Below are 27,401 nucleotides of genomic sequence, written 5' to 3'. Positions count from 1 at the left end.
ACCTGGCCGAGGGGGAGGGGAATAGGCAAAGGAAGTGTTGTATCACAACATAGTCAAAGTGTTTATTTGTTATCACTGTATACATGAAGAATAACCCGACTCAAAACAGGATAAATGTGGTCATATATAGCAGCTTAAAGACAATAGCTAATGCAGCTGCTCACACAAAGACTGCTTAATAGCTCAGGACATTTTTAAAAACAATGGCCTACAAAAAAAAAAAAAACGTTTCCACTGTCCTAGTATATTAGCCTCCAGAGGAAAAAATTTAACCTTTTAGAAAATATAAAAAAAAAAACATAAAACAGTCATATAGCGTGGCATTTTCTTTTTTGTTTTATTTTTAGCCTCTACCTCCTTGTCTATAGCCGGAGCAGTTGTCTTTTATTTATGTTACTAGCCATTTTTACCACACTTTGGACTTTAATATCTAGTGTCAGATATATACAAACCCATTGACAGCTACCTATAAGTACATTATTCCAAGCATGCCCAAAGAGGAGCAAAGTTCAGACAACCAACCTACACATATAAGTTATTTAACTACAAGCCAACACCTTCCATGTAAAACCTTTGTTCTTTTCATGCATTCACTAAAATGACAGACTGCCTATTGGAGGCTCCTCATCACTGATGCACATGTCACTGCTGTTATCTCCCAAGAAGACATACTGTAAGCAGGCACATCCAATTACAGAGCATTCACTCACACAGACCTCTAAGGAATATCACTTAACATAGACTCATTCACAAAAACAAAACAAAGGCACGGAAAATAACATAGAATGAGACCTTATGTATTAAATGTCGGCACAAATTATCAAAACTAACAAGTTATATATGTAAATTTAGTACTTAAAGGGATTGTCCCACGAAAACTAGTTAGTCCCTATCCACGGAATAGGGCCTAACTTGCTGATGGGGAGTGGGGGGGGGGGGGGGGAGTCGCAGTGCTGAGACCCCCACAGATCGTGAAAACGAGGTTTCCGACTGACCCCTCGTCACTCCATGAGAGTAATGGAGCAGGCGCTCGGCAATTTCCGTCAGCTCCATAGAGATTAATGGAGTAGAATGGTCATGTGCGGCCGTCTGCTCCATTAGTCTGAGGAGCAGCGAGGGGTCAGTCGGAAGGATGCTACAGATAGTGGGATGTGGATAGATTGATAAACATTTTATACCTTTCCTATTACAAGCTGTCTGATATATGAAAATAAATAGTTATGATATATTCACCAATTATACATTATGAAATCAACTACAGTTGATAACCTATAAGTGTTGCCTATAATGATTTAAAAATCATTAAACTGTACTCAGTATTTTACACAACATCCGGACACCAGCATCTAGCACTTAATTTGCAATAACAGTGTGGCCAATGGCTTCCGAAATACTTGTCGTAAACCCTCTGTTTGAAATGATTGAGGTCAACCAGGGCACTCTAGGACTCCAATCCCAAGTGCCAAAACATGCGCTGAGACGGATAAATCTTACTGAAACGAACCATAAGAGTTGACAATTAGCCTTTCCCGATATAGATTCTAAGTATCGACACGTGCGCTATAAGATACGGAGCGTGCAATACAAATTACTCTAAGTGCAGATTCATGCACAGTATTTGGCTCATATCGTAAGCAAGTGTCGGCACGAGCGCAGTAGACACAATACAGCGCATGCGTGTGGCGTATGCTGGGATAGGAAGTGCTATGACCAATCAAGACAGAGGCGAGCGACAGAGGGGAAAACCCCACTGGAGGAAGGACTTACAACAGAGTCTATAAAAGTCTGTGACTGGCGTCCGACCCCTGCATTTTCCCCGAACCCCTGATGACGCCAGGTTAGGTTGGCGAAACATGTCAAGGGGCAATATTAGGTTTTAATACAGGTAGTGAGGGAGGGTGGTGTAATAAACAGTCTTAGTCAGCTAGTGGGCTGTTGATGTTTATAGGAAGTCAGGGAGAGCCGTTGAATGAACAGGGCTAAGATAGCCAGTGAACTGTTGATTATGAATGGGGCGTGATGGCATGAAAAGAAGAAATAAAAAGGGGGCTAGCCAGTAAGCAGTCATTTAAAAATAGAAAGATCTAGGTACATATTTTGGAGATGGCACAAATGTGATCTTGTGGGAATGAGGAGATACACAAGACAGTAACCAATGCCAATGAGTATATAAACACTATAGAAACTGGGGTGTACTCCAACGATCGTGTTTGAAATACTTAACCCCCCATTTCCGCATCTCCTTCCTCCACCCCTTCCTCCCCCTCTTCTTTTCCTAGGAATATGTCGTATTTACAACACAGTAAAATAACAGATGTTAATAGATATACTGACCAATTTCCACCCTCAGCCCTCACAACCTGATAATTTTCAAATCTTACTGAGTTATGTATTGCCATAGAGCAGTGATGGCGAACCTTTTAGGAACCAAGTGCCGAAACTACAATATATTTTTCACAAAGGCCAATTTAAAATAACAGGTTTCAAACGTATTGGCACCCCGAGGACACCAATACAGGAGAAAGGAGGAGAAATTTATATTATTATTGTAGTTTCCCTCTAAAGTCCCCTTAAAGGAAACCTACCACTTCTGATGGTAGGTAGGAGATGTAAACACCATACGGAGTGCCGGAGGCGTCACGCGCGCATGGCCGCGCGCAGCGCCGAAGCTACCTCAGAGAGGTAAATCAAAATGTGTTTAAACCGCGATATAGCGGTTTAAAACACTCGCTAAGGTAAGCTGGTGCCCGGTGTTTACATCTCCTACCTACCATCAGAAGTGGTAGGTTTCCTTTAATAGGTTGAATCACAGGTCTGGAGAAGGGGCTACAAGCTCTGTCCACACCTCCTTGATTCAGGTCTTGAGTGGTGACCTTTGTGCTGGGTGATGGCTTGGGTGCCCAAAGAGAGGGCTCTGAGTGCCACCTCTGGCACCCGTGCCATAGGTTCGCCACCACAGCCATAGAGTGTTCTTTTGTCATTTTTAAACTACATAATTAAAAGTTATATTTTACTATTGATAAATGGTCGAACAAGCTGTAAAGCATTTTTGGTATTAATAGCCTCTACAAAGCACTGGTAGAGGTTAATTTAAGTGGTAAATTTCCTGCCAATGAAGGGAAATATGTGACCCAACAGCAAAATGGACCTAAAGGAGATATTGTAGTTTAGTTCTGGGAAACAGAATCTAGCCTTAAAGGCACATAGTTAGTCAAAACATGTGACTATAGTTTTCTAAAATCCCACAAACAATTATGCAAAAGACCAAAGTATTAAAAATGTTGAAGTAGCCGCAGTTTCTCCTGCAATGATTACAGCAGCAGCTGCTTCAAATAGCAGTGAATACAGAAGAGATGATCCTGTGCGTATCCTAAAGGAGGGATCTTGAGGGGGCATTTCCATTGTGGGGGACATAATAACATAGCATGTTAAAGATCATATTAAGACATTAATGGGACATAATATGCTGAGGGCCAGTAAAAGAGAAGGGGATAGAGGTTACACTGAATTTTTCCAGAAAAGTAATAATACTCCTCTTAGCATTTTAAAACGGAATTTTAAGCCGAGGAGGAATATGAAATTTTCACTAAAACAAATAAATAACTCCAAGGACACCACTTGGCCAATTATAGCCATGGCTGATTGCAAGGAGTGTCAACTTGGTGGATTGGCTGTTCACCTTCTAATCTGGCATTATGTCCGGGTCGTGCAGCCTAACTTCTGCAGACATAGAGCTCAGTGTGAGCGCTATTCTGCTAAGGGATGCTGTTAAAGAGGATTGACCGTACCGTATCAACTTCCTGTCACATGAAATGGGCAGAGCTCCTCCCTGCTCTTGCTCTGCCTCCACCAGTATAGAAGGACTGGAGCCTGTACTAAGTAACTTTGCTATGGCCACATGACCTTGCATTGAGGCCGCGAGTTGCAGCGGTGAAGGAACTAGAAGAAGTGGAAGCAGCTCACAGCTCTGACTGAGGGATGGAAGAGTGTTGCACAGATTTATCCGCATAACACTTTCCTGAAGAAGCAAAATTGTCTGTACAAGCCTCAGGCATTAATAAGGCCTCTGGAGGGAGGGTTATTAAACTTTTTGGGCACACTACAAGATAGTTAAGGGCCATCCCAAAAATTGTAGACATGGTATAAAACAATAAGAATATCCCTTTTTCTGTGCTGATTAACAGGAATTCTTGATCTTGAAACCCCACCAATTAAAAGTTGATGTCCTAAAGACATTTAAAGGTTCCTGGACTGCTCTATACTAAATAGGACTGTTACACTACAATCCTTAAAGAGATTAAAAAACATGGCTGCATTCTTCCATAAACAGCACCCAAATTACCATGGTTTGCGCCAGTATTGCAGCAGAAATGAATATATCTAAGCTGCAATACCACACAATACCCAAAATATGGCATGGCGCTGTTTATTTTTCAGGTTCTGGCATGTCGCTTTAAAGTTCTGCCGACGGAAACTGCTGAGCGCCACACTCGGTGATCTCTGTCAACTCCATAGAGATGAATGGAGCAGAACGGTCATGCGCGGCCGTCTGCTCCATATTACTTTCCCCGAGCGGTGAGGGGTCTAAATGAGGGAACTGGGACCCCATCAGACCCCTCATTTTCATGATCTGTGTTGATCACTGATCATCACTGAGACCCCAACCTATCAGCAAGTTAGGCCATATTCCTTTGGATAGGGCCTAAGTTTAATTTGTGGGAAAACCCCTTTAAGGTGAAATCTGAGGCATACCCGCAGTGACAGCATTATGAATTTAACTTCAAAATCCACATTGGTTTTACTACAGCTGAATTCAACATGTAAAATAATCTACAGCCCTGTTTTATGTGCATATGCCCCAAAAAGGATTTATTAAGAAGGGTTTTTTTTTCAGAGAAACACATCCATGTCTGTCCATGAAGATGTAATTCATTAGCAAGTGGATTTTTTGTAATACCAGACCTATCTGAACACTTATTCAGCCTCCATATTCCTACACAGAAACACTGCAGGCAACATTTCTCTTTACCTGCGGATGTTAACTCCATCAAAACTTATTCTACACATCAAACTGTTCCCACAGAAACCTATAGGGTCAGTTTTGTTGTCAGAGAACCTCTTGCATTTTTGTGCTATACAGCTGAGAAACGTGAGTGCAGGACCCAACATACAGCGTGTGAGTGAGATCTGACAGCACAGCACTCATTCACATGTGAATGGCAGACATATCTTATAACACCTTGTGTATACTGTAGTGACAGAACAAGCGCTCACAGAAGTGCAATAAATTAATTATTAGACCGAGAATATGATGGACTTTTCAACTATTACATAGACTACTCACTTTAATGAACAATAACAATGCATATTACTTTTTCTCTCTCTAGATATATATTTATATATGCATACACACAAGTAATGTATAAAATATTTGTAGAAGTAACTGTGAACATGTTGACAAACATTTCCTGCTCAGTAGATGCTCTTGTATTCTTTCTCTCGCAGACTGAGTAGCTAAGAATACTCAATGCAAACCTCTCATTTGCCATACAAACAGGTTTGCACTCAGCCCACAGGAGCTATTCCTGTCCTAACAGGTGCTCACTTCTTGCAGCAGCTGCAGCAGCTCTTACCTTCTAGGGGACACCTGGGCATTGCTACCTGTGGCAGCAGCCTTGTTGCTAGCATGGTAAGCTGTCAGGACTACCCTCTGGTTGCTATTAGGCCTCCAGCTCATGGTGTGTCCAGCATAATTCCTCTAGCTTCTTCAATAGATAATGCTGGTTCCTGTCTTGCCTCCTGGCAACTCTACTCCAGCAACTCCTCCTCCCTCTCTCCCTTCCTCATCATAGTAGGTAATGAGACAAGGGAGGAGCCCTGCTCCCTCTGCTTCCTCATGCACAACAATGACTCAGTCCAGATCAATGTTACTATTCCTTCTGCCAGGCTTTGTCCTTCCATCAGCTAAGGAGGAGCATTGGGCACAATACAGAATATATGTTGCTATTGTGTTCTGCAAATAACCGGTTATTTATGTGTCTTTTCAATGGGAGATTGTGGGGAAGAGATGTGAATGAATATAAGGTGCAGCATATCAGGCAGGAACATCTGTTGCTTGTTACATTTCATTGTACTGTATAGCATATTTCTGGGTTTTACTACAACATTGAGAAATACAAGTTGCCAATGGTGCTGGTCATGCTGTGCATGCGCCACCTAGTGGCAGAATAGGAGAACATGACCACTATTTGATATCAGGTATAGCTGCTTGTGCAGTAAGAGTCTGTAATAAGGAAAATAAGAGAATGCATATACAGCAGTTTTATAATGTACGCAATGCACATATAAACCGGAGTCGATGTAGTGATAGAGCAGGAAACAGACCCTATCTGACTTGTATAACGTGAAACTAGAAGTCTTTCATCCAGGCATTTAATTTCTTTAGGATTATTTATCAGATTTCATATATTTAACCATTACAGGACTGTTGTTTTTGTGTTTCTGTGTTTTACTTCCCTCATTCCAAAAGTAATAACTTTTATTTTTACGTTTACAGAGATGTGTGAGGGCTTGTTATCTGCAGGACGAATTGTACTTTGTAGTGGAGCCACTCATTATTCCATGAAATGTACTGGAAAGTTGGAGAAAAAAATTTCAAGTGCGGTTAAATTGACAAAAAACTTACGAGTTTTATTCTGCGCTCCAAATGTTTCTTTCTATTTATTCTTTGGGTCGCTACAATCACATTTATATAGGTTTTATTAGGTTTTAATACTTTTTAAACAATTAAAATCTTTGGTACATAAAAAAATATTTTCCATTTTGCCAAATTCTGAGGCCAATAACTTTTTCACACTTTAGTGTACAGACCTATGTAAGGTGTCATTTTTTGCGGTACGTGCTGGCGTATTAATTTATATCAATTAGGGACCTATATGACCATTCAATAGTTTTTTATGCAAATATTTATGGCTGGAAAAATAGGGAACAGTGTCAATTAGGTAATTTTTGCGCCAATTTCCGTTACGGTGTTCACAGCCGGGAATAATCTTTGTAATATTTTAATAGAACAGGCATTTTGGACGTGGTAATACTATCATGTTTATGATTTTTACTGTTCTTTTTTTATATTTGATCTAAGGAAAGAGGAGCTATTTAAACTTTTAATTCTTTTTTTTATAGATTCTAATAGATATTCTACCATTATTTCAGACCCTCCAGGGTACTTTAACCCTGCAAGGTCTGATTACTCATACTACTGTATTGCAGTACATAGCGATTTTACTGCTGTTCTCTAATAGCCTACCATCTGCTGGCTATTAGAGATCATTACACATGCCAAGCCTACAAGTCTCAATGAGACTGTAGGCGGCCATGGCAACCGATGACGTCATGCCCAAGAAATGGTAACTGCCGTGGTCAGTGCCAGCACCGACTGCAGCAGTAACAGTCGGGTGACAGCTGTTCTTTACAGCTGACACCCGCTGTGTATGGAGAAAGCACAGCCCATGAGTTCTCTCCATACCACCACCCCCTCCCCACAGGAACAAAATGTTAGTTCCTTTTGCACAAAGGGCTTAAAATGCATTGAAAACTGCACTAACCTGCCCTATTACCTGCTTTATTAGTACTATATTATACCTATTTTTAAAAGGAGGTTTGCAGGTACAAGAATCGGTAATGCAAGGGTTGAGTTGTGGTAGCAGTAGCTATTAACTTCCTCTCCCCCCACTATTCTAGCAGCACACTTCTCTTATGTCTGTTTTCTGGTGTACAAGGCATGAAAAAGTAGCAATTCCTGGCCTTACGCCACCTCCACATGAAGTGGGCATGATGGGGCCGGGTTGGAGCCTCTTGTTGTGTCCGTCTGCATTTGAATCATATTTGAATTGCAATATGCTCTGCTTGAATTGCATTTCAAAGCACAATTCAAATTCTATATGTGAATGTGGCCTAAGATAGGAGCTGCTCAAAGCAGAGTCATCCATGACTACACAACACAGATGATCCCAGAGGCCACTGATACAGTAGCTGTGTGGAGTTACATTGCTATTTGTCATTTTTTGGCATTAGTTATTGTGAGCTAAAACCAGGTGTGAGGAGGACTATGGAAAACAATTGACGGTCCAGCCAAGGTCCACGGTCTAAAAAATTTTGTTTCTTTATTGAAGCATAAATAGCAGTGACAAAATCCACTGCTCTGCAGCTCTTATCTACGGGGCCAGGAGGAGGCGGGACCAGCCCCTGCTACCTCCTCACATGATGAACTCATGTGAGGCGGTAGCTCCGCCCCGACTGGCCCCGCCCCCTCCGTGAGTCAAGTCGGAGCCCAGGGGGGCCCAGGGGGGCTAGTGGGGGACAGGAGGAGGCTAGTGGGGGACAGTGAAGGCTGCTGGGGGACAGGAGGAGGCTACTGGGGGACAGGAGGAGGCTAGTGGGGGACAGGAGGAGGCTAGTGGGGGACAGTGAAGGCTGCTGGGGGACAGGAGGAGGCTACTGGGGGACAGTGAAGGCTGCTGGGGGACAGGAGGAGGCTACTGGGGACAGGAGGAGGCTACTGAGGGACAGTGAAGGTTGCTGGGGGACAGGAGGAGGCTACTGGGGGACAGTAAAGGCTGCTGGGGGACAGAAGGAGGCTACTGGGGGACAGGAGGAGGCTGCTGGGGGACAGTGAAGGCTGCTGGGTTACAGGAGGAGGCTTCTGGGTTACAGGAGGAGGCTAGTGGGGGACAGGAGGAGGCTAGTGGCGGACAGGAGGAGGCTACTGGGTGACAGGAGGACGCTACTGGGGGACAGTGAAGGCTGCTGGTGGACAGGAGGAGGCTAGTGGGGGACAGGAGGAGGCTAATGGGAGGACAGGTGAAGGCTGCTGGGGGACAGGTGAAGGCTGCTGGGGGACACCGGAGGAGGCTGCTGGAGGACACCGGAAGAGGCTGGAGGACAGGAGCTGCAGGAGGAGGATGGAGGCCACAGGAGGAGGATGGAGGCCACAGGAGGAGGATGGTGGACATGAGCTACGGAAGGAGGATGGAGAACAGGGAGATACAGGAGGAGGATGGAGTACAGGAGCTACAAGAGGAGGCTGCAGGACTGGAGGCCACATGAGGAGGATGGAGGACAGGAGCTACAGAAGGAGGATGGAGGACAGGAGGCCACAGGAGGAGGCTGGAGGACAAGAGGCCACAGGAGGAGGATGGAGGACAGTAGGCTACAGGAGGAGGCTACAGGAGGAGGATGGAGGAAAGGAGACTACAGGAGGAGGATAGGAGGAGGCTAGAGGACAGTGGGCTATAGGAGGAGGATGGAGGACAGGAGGAGGCTAGAGAACAGTGGGCTACAGGAGGAGGAGGAGGATAGAGGACAGGAGGATACAGGAGGAGGAGGACGATGGAGGATACAGGAGGATGGAGGACAGGAGGATACAGGAGGAGGATGGAGGATACAGGAGGAGGATGGAGGACAGGAGGAGGAGGATACAGAAGGATATAGGAGGAGAATGGAGGACAGGTGGATACAGGAAGATGGGGGAGGATGGAGGATACTGGAGAAGGATGGAGGACAGGAGGCCACAGGAGGAGAATGGAGGACAGGAGGCGGATGGAGGACAGGAGGCCACAGGAGGAGGATGGATAACAGGAGGCCATAGGAGAAGGCTGGAGGACAAGAGGCCACAGAATGAGGAGGATAGAGAACTGGGACCACACCATGTGAGGAGGGGGTAGGAGTACAGATAGCATTATGTATAAATTTGGGAGATTAAATAAAAGCGGAAAACCAAATGTAGAGGGAGGATAAAATTAAAGAAGGGTTTTATATGTTGCAGAGTTGCGTTAGGTGTAATTATATGGGTCCAAGGGGGGGGGGGGTCAAAGTAAGGGGCACTGTACTATGTGGGGACCATCAAGGTCAATATTATACTATTATTATATTATATGCTTGTGGGTGTGGCAATGGGCGTGGTTTAGAAAAAGGGGAGGGGCTTTTTGTCCCTCTTTCTCTCGCCCAAAAGTTGTGAGGTATGCTTCAGTAATGAGCGTGGCACGAACTCCAACTAAACACTGACAAGCCCCTTTAGGTGCACATTTAGCCGCGACACAAAACTGGCTCAGACACTTTATAAATACATGTGCAAGCAGTTTCCATGCTTTCAGTGCAACGTCAGAAAGAAAACTGTCTCAAACACATAGGGGCAGATTTATCAAGCTGTCAGAATATTCCTAGTTGCCCACGCAACCAATTACAGCTCAGCTTTCATTTTACCAGTGCTCATGAATATTTTAAACGGGAGCTGTGATTGGTTGCAGTGGGCAACTGAGAATAATAGACTTTTGGATAGCTTGATAAATCTGTCCCATAGTGTTTTTACAAATGCAACATCCCCCACCAGGGCCTGGCCTTTTCTTGGGGCCTGGAGACTTCCCTGAACTGCTAAAGAATGACCAGAAGTTTGACCTGTGAAACTGCACCAAATGTGGGCAGAAAAAAACCTGCATGTGTGAGTATGATAGGTAGACAACCTACTATTTGTATTAGGATTTCCACTTATCTGGACTAATGCTGTTCTGTTTAGAGTATTTACTCTAAATAGTTCAGAAATGGATCAAACTGACCTTAGCAAACAAACTTGAATAACACATTTTCCTTAACGAAAAGATGACTTTTCCTTTGCATAATAATTTTACCCTTGTAATAAACTTGAAAGCCAAATTAAATTTAAACACACATTTTCTAGCTATTTATATGATGTATTTGCTTAATAATATTATGATATCCCAATTTTGGTACTACATAAGCTGGGTTTATTGTATCTGACTCTATTTGGAGGATTTGGTAAAGGATTACTGAATATACAAAAATGGATAAAAATGGGGAAATTTATAGTGACGATTATGTTCATATTTGGCAGATGTCCATGGTGACTGCAATGTTTTGCCACCTCAATATCTTAGAATACACTATGAACTTTTCATTATACAAAATTATGTTTGAAGATAATGTGAAACCATCTGATGATTTCTGCAAGCGAATCTTCCTTAAAGGGGTATTCCCATGAAGATAAGATTCTTAAATGTACTCAGGATAACAAAATAACTAGAGATGAGCGAGCACTAAAATGCTCGGGTACTCGTTATTCGAGACAAACTTTTCCCGATGCTCGAGTGCTCGTCTCGAATAACGAGCCCCATTGAAGTCAATGGGAGACTCGAGCATTTTTCAAGGGGACCAAGGCTCTGCACAGGGAAGCTTGGCCAAACACCTGGGAACCTCAGAAAAGGATGGAAACACCACGGAAATGGACAGGAAACAGCAGGGGCAGCATGCATGGATGCCTCTGAGGCTGCTTAATCGCACCATTATGCCAAAATTATGGGCAACAGCATGGCCATGACAGAGTGACCGAATAAGGCTAGATAGCATCTAAAACATCCAATAATTGACCCTGACACTATAGGGGACGGCATGCAGAGGCAGCGGCAGAAGTGGCAGGCTAGAGAGTCTCATGGCGACATACCCTAAATGGACGCAGGTTTCACCAAAGGAGGTGAAATGATTTCCTATGTGAACAAAAGGTTGACGGTATATTTAGTCGATAACACAGCATGGTGTCGACATAGTGACCAAGTTCCATAACGTATCTGGTGAAACACCCGAAAAATGAGCCTGACACAGCTCTTTTGATAAGGGGACGACATGTGGAGGCAGCCATGGAGACGACTTCCATGATTAAGAGCGACAGTATGGGGCATTCATATTGCGCTGCTATGATTACAACTTCAGGTCTCCAGCATGGCGGCGACAGATGGGCCGAGTTGCACTATGTATCTGGTGAAACACCTGAAAATTCTGCCTGACACAGCTTGTTTGATAAGGGGATGATGTGCTGCATATCCTCTTGTGCTCCAGCGTCTGGGGTATAGAGAGTTGAAATGAGACATTGGTGGACGCTGTGGAGGATCGTGGAGGCAAAATGGACAGGAAACAGCAGGGGCAGCATGCATGGATGCCTCTGAGGCTGCCTAATCTTGGGATGGAGCTGGCGGTCCACTGCCAGGCGAGATTTCGCCTGTCCAAGCCCCTGTCTCTCGGCTCCTCCCCACCCAAAATGGGCCTGGGGGCCAGAAGCGTTTACTTTGAAAAAATTATAATTTTCAAAGCAGGCCGGGTCGTTTGAATATTTCACCTGGGAATAATGGAATAGCATAGTGGTTCTATTTTTAATTGTTTTTACGGAAATGGTTCCATGATTAAGAGCGACAGTATGGGGCATGATTGCAACTTCAGGTCTCCAGCATGGTGGCGACAGATGGGCCGTGTTCCACTATGTATCTGGTGAAACACCTGAAAATTCTGCCTGACACAGCTCGTTTGATAAGGGGACGATGTATGGAGGCAGTGAACTAGTAGTAGATTAAAGGTGCTGCAGTTAATTGGATCTTGAGTTGGAGCTGGCGCTCCGCTGCCAGGCGAGCTTTCGCCAATCCAAGCCCCTGTCTCTAGGCTACTCCCCAAACAGCACTTCTAAGAACCTTTTGTATAAGATCAAGTGTAGTAGCGTTCTTATAAGTTTAGGATATGGCGGGTGAGGGGAATGTAAACAGATGCGCATGAAGCGCTGAAATAATATTGGTAAATGATAAAAGTTTGCCAGTATATTTTGTGGATTACACAGCAGGGTGGCGACAAAGTTAACAAGTTTGATGTGGAATCCATGAAAACAACCCAAAATTCTGCTTGACACTGTTCGTTTGATAAGGAGACCATGTATGGAGGCAGCTATATGGACGACTTTTGGAGGCAGCTATGGCGATGACGTGTGGAGGTAGCAATGGAGACAACGTGTGGAGCCAGCTAAAAAGACGACTTGTGGAGGCTGCTATGGAGACAATTTAATTTGGATAGTGCCTGTATGTGGCAGTCCAAAAAAGTTTTCAAACCAGAGAAGCAGGTAGGTGGTCCTCCAGAAAAATTAAATAAATTGAGTGCCTGTATGTGGCAGTCCAAAAAAGTTTTCAAACCAGAGGAGCAGGTATTTGGTCCTCCAGAAAAATTAAATAGATTTAGTGCCTGTATGTGGCACTCCCAAAAATTGCTTAAATCAGAGGACCGGGTAGGTGGCCCTCCAGAAAAATTAAATACATAGAGTACTATAGCTAGAGCCAGTTGGCCTTGGCAAAAAATAGCCAGTTTCCTATGCTTTAGTGTACAAAGAGGAGAAGAAGGAGGACAATGAGGAGGAGGAGTACATACATTATTCAGGTTGAGCTTCTTTCACCTGGTGGAGAATGAAAATCCGGAGAAATCCAGGCTTTATTCATCTTAATAAGCGTCAGCCTATCAGCGCTGTCAGTCGACAGGCGTGTACGCTTATCGGTGATGATACCACCAGCTGCACTGAAAACCCGCTCGGACAACACGCTAGCGGCAGGGCAGGCAAGAACCTCCAAGGCGTACAGCGCCAGTTCGTGCCACATGTCCAGCTTTGAAACCCAGTAGTTGTAGGGAGCTGTGTGATCATTTAGGACGATGGTATGGTCAGCTACGTACTCCCTCACCATCTTTCTGTAAAGATCAGCCCTACTCTGCCGAGACTGGGGACAGGTGACAGTGTCTTGCTGGGGTGACATAAAACTGGCAAAGGCCTTGTAAAGCGTACCCCTGCCAGTGCTGGACAAGCTGCCTGCTCGCCTACTCTCCCTCGCTACTTGTCCCGCAGAAGTACGCCCTCTGCCGCTAGCGCTGTCAGAAGTGAAATACTGTTTCAGCTTGTGCACCAGGGCCTGCTGGTATTCATGCATTCTCACACTCCTTTCCTCTCCAGGGATGAGAGTGGAAAGATTTTGCTTGTACCGTGGGTCCAGGAGAGTGAATACCCAGTAATCGGTGCTGGAATAAATTCTTTGAACGCGAGGGTCACGGGATAGGCAGCCTAGCATGAAATCTGCCATATGTGCCAGAGTCCCAACAAGAATTCACTCCCCTCACTGGCCTGACTGCCCATTTCCTCCTCCTCCAACTCCTCCAACTACTCTTCTTCTGCCCATACACGTTGAACAGTGAAGAACTGAGCAATGGTCCCCTCTTCTGTCTCGCCAACATTCTCCTCCACTTCCTCCTCATCCTCCTCCACCTCCTCCGATATGCGCTGAGAAACAGACCTAAGGGTGCTTTGGCTATCAACAAGGGAATCTTCTTCCCCCGTCTCTTGTGATGAGCGCAAAGCTTCCGACTTCATGCTGACCAGAGAGTTTTTCAACAGGCCAAGCAGCGGGATGGTGAGGCTGATGTTGGCGGCATCGCCACTGACCATCTATGTTGACTCCTCAAAGTTACTCAGCACCTGACATCAGACATCCACGTCCACTCCTCATTGTAGACCTGAGGAAGCTGACTGACCTGAATACCAGTTCTGGTAAACTCTGGATAACATGGTTAATGTTGAATTCCACCTCGTGGGCACGTCGCACAACAGTCGGTGAGCGGGCAGTTGGAGGCGGCGCTGCGCTGCCCTGAGAGTGGCAGCATCTTTGCTGGACTTCCTGAAATGCGCACAGATGCGGCGCACCTTCGTGAGCAAATCCGACAGATTGGGGTATGTCTTGAGGAAACGCTGAACTATGAGATTTAACACATGGGCCAGGCATGGCACATGTGTCAGTCTGCCGAGTTGCAGAGCCGCCACCAGGTTACGGCAGTTGTCACACACAACCATGCCTGGCTTCAGGTTCAGCGGTGCCAGCCACAGATCAGTCTGCGCCTTGATGCCCTGTAATAGCTCTTGGGCGGTGTGCCTTTTATCGCCTAGGCTCAGCAGTTTGAGCACCGCCTGCTGTCGCTTAGCGATGGCACTGCTGCTGTGCCTAGAGCTACCGACTGATGGCGCCATGCCCACGGATGGTAATTCGGAGGAGGAGGAGGTGGAGGAGGGGTGGGAGGAGGAGGAGGCATAGTAGGCCTTTGAGACCTGGACCGAGGTAGGCCCCGCAATCCTCGGCGTCGGCAGTATATTAGCAGCCCCAGGGTCAGACTCGGTCCCAGCCTCCACCAAGTTAACCCAATGTGCCGTCAGCGACATATAGTGGCCCTGCCCGGCAGCACTCGTCCACGTGTCCGTGGTCAGGTGGACCTTGTCAGAAACGGCGTTGGTCAGGGCACGGATGATGTTCTCTGACACATGCTTGTGCAGGCCTGGGACGGCACATCGGGAAAAGTAGTGGTGGCTAGGGGCCGAACACCGAGGGGCGGCCGCCGCCATGAGGTTTCGAAAGGCCTCGGTCTCTACCAGCCTATAGGGCAGCATCTCCAGGCTAAGCAACTTGGAGATGTGGACGTTGAGGGCTTGGGCGTGTGGGTGGCTTGCGCTATACTTCCTTTTGCGCTCCAGCGTCTGGGGTATGGAGAGCTGAACGCTGGTGGATGCTGTGGAGGATCGTGGAGGCGAAGATGGGGTTTTCGCACGGGAGGTGTTTGGGCCGTGGTCCTGGGCAGGGGGCTGACTAGCAGATGACACAGGGGAAGGAGCAGTGGTGTGCCCGGCCGGAGGTGAATGGGCTTGGTGCCATTGAGTGGGGTGTTTAGCATTCATATGCCAGTGCATACTGGTGGTAGTTAAGCTAGTAGTGGTGGAACCCCTGCTGATCCTGGTTTGGCAAAGGTTGCACACCACAATCCGTCGGTCATCCGGTGTTTCTTTAAAGAACCTCCAGACTTCTGAAAATCTAGCCCTCGTCACGGGAGCTTGACTACGGGCAACATTTGTCGCTGATGAACCAGCTCTGGCCCTGCCTGTCCGTCTGGCCCCACCTCTGCCTCTTCCAACCTGTTCTGCTATAGGACTCGCCTCCGTCTCAGAAGCACTGTGTTCACCCGGCCTATCAACCCAGCTTGGGTCTGTCACCTCATCATCCTCCGATCCCTCAGTCTGCACCCCCCTCGGACTTCCTGCCCTGACCACAACTTCACCACTGTCTGACAACCGTGTCTCCTCATCGTCCGACACCTCTTTACACACTTCTTCCACTACGTCAATAATGTCATCATCACCCACAGACTGCGACTGGTGGAAAACCTGGGCATCGGAAAATTGCTCAGCAGCAACCGGACAAGTGGTTTGTGACTGTGGGAAGGGTCCAGAAAACAGTTCCTTAGAGTATGCCGGTTCAAATGCCAAATTTTGCTGGGAGGGGGCAGACTGGGGGGAGGAGGCTGAGGTGGAGGAGCCGGAGGAGTGCTGATTTCGGTGACATGGGTGGAATGCGTGGAAAACTGACTGGTGGACAAATGGCTAGAAGCATTGTCCGCAATCCACGACATCACCTCTTCGCACTGTTCTGGCCTCAACAGTGCTCTACCACGAGTCCCAGTAACTTCAGACATGATGAACCTAGGGAGTGTAGCTCTGCGGCGTTCCCCTGCTCCCTCATCAGCAGGTGGTGTCTCACCCCACCCAGGACCACGGCCTCTGACCCCTGCAGTAGTTGGACGCCCACGTCCACGCCCTCGTCCTCTACCCCTAGCCCTCGGGTTAAACATTTTCCAAATTAAAGTGTAAACTTTTCATTTTTTTTTTTTTTGTGTTTATTTTTTTTTATTTTTATTTTTTTTTTAACAAAACGATGCTATCCTATTGCTATGGCTAGTTTCTAACCTACACTGACAGCACACAACTGGATTTTGTGCTGTGCCTAATTCTGCCTAACTCTGCCTAATTCTAATCAAACCGCTAATAAATTGTCCCACTTTGGTGTTTGAGGTGAATATGCGTGTCACTAAGAGCTAAACACAACGGTCGCAGGTCTCCCAGCAAATTCCTCACAATATGGTACTAGCTGCACTACTAATGCCAGCAAGCCCAGCCACAAGCAAACAAAAAAAAGGAAAATATAACGCTATTGTAGGCCTAAGTAAGCCGTTGGGGTTCTCCCATGGCTATTTTGTAGCCTACAATGAAAGCACACTGCTTTGCAAGATGAGTTTGAGCTATAAAATTAAATAAAGGTAAAAAAAAATAAATCAGCAGACTCTGCCTAATTCTAATCAAACCCCTAATAAATTGTCCCACTTTGGTGCTTGAGGTGGATATGCGTGTCACTAAGAGCTAAACACAACGGTCGCAGGTCTCCCAGCAAATTCCTCACAATATGGTACTAGCTGCACTACTAATGCCAGCAAGCCCAGCCACAAGCAAACAAAAAAAAGGAAAATATAACGCTATTGTAGGCCTAAGTAAGCCGTTGGGGTTCTCCTATGGCTATTTTGTAGCCTACACTGAAAGCACACTGCTTTGCAAGATGAGTTTGAGCTATAAAATGAAATAAAGGTAAAAAAGAAAATAAATCAGCAGACTCTGCCTAATTCTACTCAAACCCCTAATAAATTGTCCCACTTCGGTGTTTGAGGTGGATATGTGTGTCACTAAGAGCTAAACACAATGGTAGCAAGTCCCCCTGCAAATTCCTCACAATATGGTACTAGCTGCACTACTAGTGCCAGCAAGCCCAGCCACAAGCAAATAAAAAAAAAAAATGTATAACGTTATTGTAGCCCTAAGAAGGGCTGTTGGGTTCTTGTAGAATCACTCCTGCCTAACACTATTCTAATAGAACACCCTAACGCTTTCCCTGACCAGCAGCAGCTCTCTCCCTAGCGGCATCCAGACACAGAATGATCCGAGCAGCGCGGGCAGGGGCTAGTCTATTCCAGGGTCACCTGATCTGGCCAGCCAACCACTGCTATCGACGTGTAAGGGTACCACGTCATGCTGGGTGGAGTGCAGAGTCTCCTGGCTTGTGATTGGCTCTGTTTCTGGCCGCCAAAAAGCAAAACGGCGGGAGATGCCATTTTCTCGAGCGGACGAAGTATTCGTCCGAGCAACGAGCAGTTTCGAGGATGCTAATGCTCGAACGAGCATCAAGCTCGGACGAGTATGTTCGCTCATCTCTAATTATTACTTACTGTGGATGTAAACAATGAACTGGACCTGACTGCAATCTACAGTCATCTATTATGTGACATGTTGGTAATAAATAGTCATTATTCACCATTTTACAGAAAGCAAATCTTACATCCCCATTTAATTGAATGAATTGTCATTTAATGGAAGTACTCCAAGTAGTATGCAGTAACTTGCCTACTCTTCACCAGGGTCAATATACAACCTGATTTCTCTTAGTGTGCTTTATGCTTTGTGTAAGGAATCTTTATTGAATGTGTTGTAGTGCCAGCTTTTCATCAGGAGAGGTGTTTGTTCTTACCTAAACCTTGGCACCTAAGATGTTTACCATTAAGCTATTGTGCTTCTAATGACCATTTCACCATACACTGTAGTAGCATGACTCATGGATAGTGTTGTCTGCTGGAAGGCCGGCTTCTTCTTTCTGTGCTACCTAGTGACCCTAGTAAGAGCCCTCCATAGTGAGACTTTGCCAGTAAAGGCCACCTTGCAGTTGTGTGGAGGCTTACAGATGATTATGCTCCTCTGGGGGATTCTGGGAAATATGCAAATACATTTTCCAGGATCGGAAATGCTTTCCTTATCCCTTCTTGTAAAATGTCTGTGCAGGATGAGAAAGCTCTTTTTTTAAGCTTTTTGTGTTCTTAATAAAATCTATGAATTTCAAGCATTGGATGAACTACTACTGACAAATTACAAATTACTGACGGATTATCTTTTATCTTACTTAAAGGTGAAAATGCCAGATTAGTAAACATTTTCCCACCTGAAGGTTTATCAATGACATTTTTTAAAATGTAACAGGAGCTTAAAAGGGAGCAACTTTTAAACCATTAACCCCTTAGCGCTCCATGGCGGATATATCCGCCACGGAGCTGATACCGGCTCAGCTCTGGATCGGAGCCGAACCGGCATCGGGAAACACGGAGTGCCGGCTGTAACTAATAGCTGGCACCCCAGTGTAACACCCGCGATCGGGGAGGGCTCCGATCGTAGGTGTGTCTCTGGAGGGTCTTTCCCCCACGATCGCCGATTGCTGCTATGGAAGTGCTGGGGTCCGATCTGGTGCAAATTTTCAACAATAGGGGATACCAACCCCAAAATGGCAACACTGGAAAAAGCATCTCATCCCGCAAAAAAAATGCCGTCCCATGGCCCCAATAACGAAAAAGCGAAAAACTTTATAGCCCCGCTGTGCACCCATAAAACAAGTAACGTCCACATGTGGGTGCTCTCTGTACTCAAGAGAAAATATAGAACAAATAGTTTTGTGGGTTTTCTATTTTTATCTTTTGGAAATGTGTAAATTTTAGGGCTAAATGAACGTATAACCGGCACAATTTGACCATTCTAAATTTCACCTCCATTTTGATTCAATTACTATGAAGATCTAAAAGGGTTAACAATCTTCCTAAAAGCTGTTTCTGATAGCTTGAGGGGTGCAGATTTGAAAATTGGTTGATTGAGGGGTTTTGATGCTAAATATGTAAAATTTCATTCAAAACAGTATTTATCCGCAAAAGAGTAAATTCTGAAAATACAAAAAAATGCTATTCGATTTGTAAGCCACGCGACATCAAAATATATTATCCAGACATTTCAAAAATTATGAAAATGTGAAGTAGACATATGGGAAATGTTATTCAGCAACTTATTTAGGTGGTAAATCTATCAACCTGAAAATGTAATGATTTCGAATTTCAAAAAAAGTAAAATTTTTCAAAAAATTCATAATTTTTTCTTTTTTTGGAAAATAAACGCAAAACTTATCAGCCAGAATTTACCACTAAAATGAAGTACAACATGTGGGAAAAAAACAATCTCAGAATCGCTGTCAAGTAACAGTGTTCAAAAGTTATAACCATATAAAGCGACGCAAGTCAGAATCCAAAAAATGGGGCTGAGCCTTAAGCTGTAAAATGGCTGCATCCTTAAGGGGTTAAACTACTACGGTACAAAATGTCCATTCTAGAATTTTATGTGACATTTTGCCTATTTACCTTTATAAATTCTCATTCAAAGCCATGTGCAAATTTACAAAGAAGAGTCATATTTTGCCTAAGATGAGTCAAATTTAGAGACTGCAGGTGAAGTGTCACTTCCGGTACCCCTATCTTTATTTCTATAGCACCTAGGAAAAGGGTTTTGTTGTATATAGAGAAGAATCTCATCTTTTAGACCAGCTTAAGATTGTGGTTCTGTGACTTACACAAAAACATGTTTCTAGTTACTATAGAACCAAGGATATTGGTGTCTGAAGTGATGCTCTCCATGGCTCTTGGCTCCTCTCTAGCAAAATAGGACTCATTTACAAAACAATAAAAAATTGGTGACGAAATGGCACAAATCATAAATGTTAATACCGTAGTCCAAGTTAAAATCATGCATAAAGATGTCTAGCAAACACATATGTCAAAGTATGGACCTTACCAATTCAGATCAGACTACATGTAGTATAAAATAAAGTTATTGAAGAGAGTGGGAGTCCAATCAGTGCAGGTCTATAGTAAGGCAGGCCGAACAGGGATAACAGCACTGCCCCTGTAATGTCCTACAGCTACATAGCTCCCGTCACAACCAGGACAATCCCAGACACTTTCCCTTGGGATTCCTGGAGACTCTACCATTGAACCTGCGTTTCCTAACACGATTCCATGACCAGATACATTGATCCGCTCATGGGGTTGACGTTGGGCTGGCGTGTGGCTACTGATTATTTATTAACGTTGCTACTAGAAGTAGCCGGAGTATCTGTGTGGTATATCACAGTGGGTACAACTGGTAAATTATTGACTCGATAGTTTTTGTATTTAGTTCATTTTCACGTGATTTTGGAGAGCGTTTATACTTTAACGATCAAGATTTCACATCATGGATGGGTTTCTAGAAAGAACACTTCAAACGCTTGTTGAGGGGATAGTAGTTTAATGGGGTGAAATCTAAACTGATCTAATGGTTAAGAGGTTTTAGTGTGGGTCACAGTAAGTTTGGCACTTGGAGCTATGTATGTCGTGTGTTTAGCCCCTGTTCCTTCTATTAACATGTAAAGGCTTTTCTATCTATATGCTTTCTACTTTGCTTGTCCTGTTTATTCATATAAACTAAACAGTTCAGCACTGTTACACAACTGCTTTTAAAACTTGCTGGGAAATCTTTTATACAATCATCTGTTTTCTGTTAGTATTGTCTTTCTCAGTAAATAGACTGGATCTTAGTATTTATATTTCCAGGACTATTTTTAGTTATCAGAGCAAAAAGTTCTAACTACACACAGGAAATGTACCATATATTTAATTTTTATTTTATGCCTTCCAATATAAAATCGTTTTAGAAAATTTGAAAAAAAATCTATAATCTTTGAGTTTTCCTTGCATTAGGGATTATGAGTGCAGTTGATTTTCTATGCTTATAAAACAGATAAAAACACAGATACAAACAAGTGTGCGGCACCGCATCGCTCTGTGCGGCTATTGCTGTCTATGGGGACGTATGTACGACTGCAAGCTTTTAGCCTTACATGCGTTCCTTGCATGGTCCTGTGAATGCAGCCTTAAGGAAATGTATCATCATCAGACACAAAAATTAAGCTAAGCACACTTTCTATATTTTAAGTACAACTGTAAAGTATAAAAACTTTTGCCCAGTTCTGCACTAAGCCAAAATAAGTAATTCTCTGATTTACACTCATTAGCTATCTGCAGGCTAGAAGCTAGCAGTACCTTATCTCTCTGTCGTTGTTGATGATCAAAGTTTAGTGTGTATAAAATGCTGTGAATTTTCTGTTTCATGCATAACATCATGTCTGACGAAGAGAACTAGTATTCTCGAAAGCTCACCATCAAATATTCTCAGCCTCAAAAAGGTATCGCCTGATTTCTTAACCGCTCAGGAAAGGAAGACCAAGAGTCCCTTCTGCTGTGGAAGATAAGTTCATCCGAGTCACCAGCCTCAGAAATTGCAGGTTAATAGCAGCTCTGATTAGAGACCAGGTCACTGCCACACAGAGTTCTAGCAGTTGACACATCTCTACAACAACTGCAGAAGAGACGTGTTTGGGCTAAAGAACACAAGGAATGGACATCAGACCAGCGGAAATCTGTGCTTTGGTCTGATGAGTCGAAATATGAGATCTTTGGTTCCAACCACTGTGTCGTTGTACGACACAGAAAAGGTGAACGAATGGACTCTACATGTCTGGTCCCACTGTGAAGCATTGATTAGGTGTGATGGTGTGGGGGGTGCTTTGCTGGTGACACGGTTGGGGATTTATTCAAAATTGAAGGTATACTGAACCAGCATAGTTACCACAGCATCTTTCAGTGGCATGCTTTCCATCTAGTTTGTGTTTAGTCAGACCGTCATTTATTTTTCAACAGGACATTGACCCCAAACACACCGCCAGGCTGTGTAAGGGTTATGCGAGCAAGAAGGAGAGTGATGGGATGCTACGCCAGATGACCTGGCCTCCACGTTCACCAGACCTGTACCTGCTAAGCATCTCTGGGAACTCCTGCAAGACTGTTGGAAGACCATTTCAGTTGACTACCTCTTGAAGTTTATCAAGAGAATGCCAATAGTGTGCAAAGCAGTAAGCAAAGCATAAGGTGGCTACTTTGGAGAACCAAGACTATAGGACATATTTTCAGTTGTTTAACACTTTTTTGTTAAGTATATAATTCCACATGTGATAATTCATAGTTTTGATGCCTTCAGTGTGAATCTACAGTTTTATAGTGATGAAAATACAGAAAAACTCTTTTAATGAAAAACAATATCAATTATTTGCTGAAAGTGGACAACCTCTATAAAGTAATTTTTTGAGCTCCTTTTACAAAAAAATAATATTTTTAGTTCCCATCAATTTTGTAGTATTTAATCATACATACATACATACAACTAAATCTTCAATAAAGAATGATACAAAAAGTACAGGTTCCCACTATGCATTCTTACGTCACTACACCATAAATGTACAAATTGTTAAAAGTGTTATAATAAATTCCCACTTTATCGGTTGCAAAAGACGTTTATCAATTGTTGTAAAAATACATGTCACAAATGTATTCATTTGTACACATTTCATATAAATGTACATAAAGTAAAAAATAAGGAAAAACACATAATATAGGCCATACAGAATGAGAAAAACACTTTAAAATGGTCATGATTTGACTAATGTCCTTAAAATTGTTCTGCACTTTTGTACATTAAAAAAAGAATATGAATAAACAATATGAGGTGCCTGTAAATGTTCTATGTTACATCATGCAGACAAAATTCGTATGCTGCCATCTTGTGGCTAAAATGCAGACTTCTATACAGTCGTCGAAATATAGAGCCTGTTCCACAAAGTTCTGGCTCTACGGGATTGACAATATAGAATAAATTATTTTATGGGCCTGTAAAGTTATCAGAAAAGAACAATATCCTGTTCATATGTTGTTCATATTCTGCAGCCACAAGGAAGGTTTGAGCAACGCTTACATGCTTACCCTATATAGTGTAGGGTAACCAGAACATTAGGATGCGCTAAAAATAAAAACTCATGCAAAAAAAATAAATAAATCCTCATCTAGTTTCATTTGCAATATACACAAAGCCCTGGATGTCAGCAGAAATATAGAAACGTTATGGCTGACCTAAAAAGGCCAAAACTGGATGAGTCTAGTATGGATTAACAATTTTAATGTCATTAACCCTGCATGGAGAGGGATCGCAGGCTGAATCATGCCATTAAAAACGATGTTAACATTTATGAGCTGGGGTCAACCCAGACCCTGACGCTTAAATGACACTGTAGCAATAAAAAGACTTCTAATTGCCAGAATAAATGTTTTTTTTTTTCAGCATTTGGCCACACACAAAGAATTTTAAGAAAAGTTATCAAAAGATCATACATTTCCCAATTAATATGAATGTAAATGTCTTGTAGTTCGACTTACACAAAAAATGACACAAACTGCTGTATACTGAAACATAAAAAGGTAAAAAAACCATCTGGTTACACGTTTCGACGGCAAGCGTCTTACTCATAATCAGGTTAACGCATTAACCAGTTTGCTCAAGCATTTTAACTTAAGAGAGAAGATTTGTCTTTAGCACAAGTACAACGAGAACTTCTTCTGTGGGGTGCCGGTCCGAACCTTGTTTTCTACATGTACCAGACGGCTATGGATGGAGCCTTTTCTGTGCACCAGAAGATGTCCGGGGAGTGTGCAGCCTAGAGTGATCTAAAGGTTGGGTGACCTGGCTTTTTTCCCACTTTTTTTCTACATATTGTAGTGGAAGTGTTTTTTTTTTTGTGTATTCATAAAAAGTTAGGTGTCAGAAAATAGTTTTTAATGTTATCAGAACATTAAAAAAAAACTATATAAATTTGGATTCTATTAAATCGTTCTGACACAAAAATGTAAAATAAAAGCCAGTAAGAAAATGATGCAATGGCCATATGGAATTATTTTTTGCTTCCAGTATGTTGCATGATATTAAATGGTGCCATTAGAAAGTACATTTTGTTTTGGAGAAAATAAACAGTCATACAGCTTTGTAAACAGAAAAATAAAAAGTTCTGACTTTCGACTTATGACACAGTAACAGAACATGCGTTCTGCGTTCAAGGGTGTTTTCTTTGCATCAAACCAGAGGATAAAGTTATTAGGGTGTATTGTGTGCCAGGGTGTGATGTTCCCCCTTCCCAAATATGGTGATGTGCTATAATCAACACTAGAAACTGGCACAAGCTGTAGCTAGTACCTCATCTCAGGGCTTTCCTGCGAATGTCCATGCATAGTACACTCCACGCTGTGGAAGAGGGGACCAGGAATTGTGACACAACTACAAGTCTTGATAAATCCCTCACACTGTGTTGTTTATATTATGAACCCTACAAAATTTTAAATGTAAAAAGTCACTTCTGTTTTTCCACGCCGGCTCCCCCTCGAAACATGAAGGGGTTTATTAATGAAGAATTTTGTTGAAAATCAGTATTTCAGAACTGTAACATGAAAAGCTTTCTGCATCATTTTAACCCATTAATTACTACTATTAGACTTTCTGCATTGCCCGGAAGTCAGTTGCATGTTTCAATGCGTCCAAAAGAAAAAGTAGTGTATGACATTATATACAAATTGTTCAATTATTCCTCTGTACAAAAAACAGAAAGTGTCAAAGTGTAATGTTACCAAACTTTTATAGCAGAGCTATGATTTTGACAAATAGTAGTGAGCTGTTTTCTCTTGTAAGACTTATGCTATCAAATGTATTATTTGGGCAAAGAATTGATTTTCTGGTACAACCAAGGCCAGAGATGCATCACAGGAGCCACAAATTTTAATAAATCACTGCTATTACTGCAACTTTAACTGCTGTAAACTAAATGCTGCCCTTGAGAAAGACCCTTGTGAGCAGTGTCAGATGTTCAAGTAGTACATCAAGATGTAAATGAGCAGGAAGAAAGAGCAGAGAGACCACTGCTTGAATGTGAGTGTTGGGGCACTCAGACACTCACCTGATGAATATATAGAGTATACAGGGTGTACAGGAGGAATCTAAGCAGAGCTTAGAGCTGAGAGTGCAGTGCAGGGAGGGGGCTACAAGTGATTTAAGGGCCATGTAATAGCAAGAGACCCCTGGGCTCAAAGGGGCACTGGTAACAGCCCCCAAAGCACCTGTGTGTCATTTACATAAAGTCAAAACTTCATTTTCTACCTCAAGTACAGGAGCAAATCTCCTAATAAGTGATATCCCCACAGATTCACCCAATGGAGTTTTGGTGACTTAAATTTTAATGGAAATAGATGATATCATATCTCATAAACAGAGCCTGAAGCACATTGCTGTCAATAACAGAGGCCCACCTAGATTTACTTGTAGTGTTCAGTATCTTGCTGGAGGAAAAAGTGCTGCAGGCACAGAATGACTGAACTAACCAAAGTGCCAGCGCATTGATATAAGGGTCGGTGTCTTACCTGAGCTGTATGTTCAGCACAAATTTATTCACCATGGCATCCATCAGAAGGACGGTTCTACATGCGGATTAGCTCAATTCAAGAGAGGAAACATCTGTAAGAATTGTCTTTGTATCCATTGGATTGTGTTATTTAGCGCATTGAACATTGTCTTTCTCTTTTCTCTTTCTACAGTAAATGTGTCAGACCTCTAAAGGCATGCAAGCAAACAGGAAGTCATTTCATCATTTTGTTACAGACACTCATTAACAGATGTTTACCTTTGCTCTGATCTTTGCTTAGCTGATCAATATCATCAGATCATTGCTCTTTTAGCAGGAAAATGGCAATTCTCATATTAGATATTATCTCATGCACACAGTCCTACTGGGCAGGGATTTGGAAGAACCGCGGCCAACTTAGCAGGATCTATCTGTAGACCCCTGTCATAGATAATATACCCAAGGAAGGGAAGACTCCTCTGGTGGAACTGGCACTTCTCAAGTTTGGCGTAAAGGCGATTGGATCTGAAATTACTTAGGACTTGTGGGACTCAAGGGTCCGTAGAAAACACCAGGACATCTGCGCCAGCATGCATGCGACGGAAATCGGGGGCGTGGCCATCAGAAAACCTGACGGATTCGGAAAAACCGAGGAACTAAAAAAAAAAAAATGTGTCGCTTGACATGCGCTTACCTGCACCCAAGATAGGATAGTGAACTCCAGCGGACTTCAGCGCAGCAGCGACACCTGGTGGACATCGGGCGCACTACCTTAGTGAATCCTGGCCGTACCTGAATCAGCGTCGGAGAACCCGCCGCTGGATCGTGACTGGACCGGGTAAGTAAATGTGCCCCAAAGCGTCACCTTCGGGAATATGGATGAGGTTATAGGCCCGAGTTTGGAGGTTATAGTTTGGAGAAGACCTTGGCTCCACATAGGCGGTCGAACAGTTCAGTGATCAGCGGCAATGGATAGCGGCTCTTAATTGTAACCTTGTTAAGACCGTGATAGTCTACACATGGACGGAGTGACCCCTCCTTTTTGGTTACAAAGAAGAGCCCTGCACCGTCAGGAGAGGAGGATGATAATGAATGCCACCTTAGACCGTTCCGTGATGAAATAGTTAACTCTTTGGGTGTAGTGCTGCACTCTTAACTTTAACCCTCTCAGAGCTAAAACAACGGTCCAGGACTGATCCAGAAGTCCCAATGTTAAAATATAAAGAGATAGAAATAAAAATATATAGATTTCTTATCTGAACGGAGCTCCAGACGTTCACAGAGGTTTTCACTCCAAAGGTTCACAATAATTGTTCTCGTTTGTCCTCCGTTCTGCTCACAGCCTCGTGTGAGGCTGGTGTCCTTTCTATAGATATGCACATTTTTACTAAACGTTTGTGAGTAGTATTTAATTTTATTAAAACATTTTATGAAGACATTCTATACGATTGGAGTGCATGTTTTTTCTAGTGGTCCGCTGTGGTGAGCGGTGGTAACCATAGG

At 43.5% G+C, this 27,401-nt stretch overlaps 1 protein-coding gene across 3 annotated transcripts in view; it reads right to left on the bottom strand.

Moving 5' to 3' along the window:
- ARHGAP18 (Rho GTPase activating protein 18) overlaps positions 1-27,401 on the bottom strand; it is a 95,205-nt gene that overhangs the window by 65,422 nt on the left and 2,382 nt on the right. The window contains exon 1 of one of the 3 annotated variants that reach the window (XM_072141555.1): positions 25,918-26,089. The exons of 1 other annotated variant lie outside the window; for it this stretch is intronic. In XM_072141555.1, the coding sequence (XP_071997656.1) occupies positions 25,918-25,961 (44 nt within the window). In that variant the 5' untranslated portion in view covers positions 25,962-26,089. Of the gene's footprint in view, positions 1-5,633; positions 5,889-25,917; positions 26,090-27,401 lie in introns of those variants that run through there. One more of the 3 variants, XM_072141554.1, reaches the window with a different exon arrangement.

The sequence above is a fragment of the Engystomops pustulosus genome, chromosome 3 (assembly GCF_040894005.1).
Source record: "Engystomops pustulosus chromosome 3, aEngPut4.maternal, whole genome shotgun sequence".
Classification (NCBI taxonomy): domain Eukaryota; kingdom Metazoa; phylum Chordata; class Amphibia; order Anura; family Leptodactylidae; genus Engystomops; species Engystomops pustulosus.
Note: the sequence above shows the minus strand (reverse complement) of the source record. Positions and strands in the feature narration are given on the sequence as shown.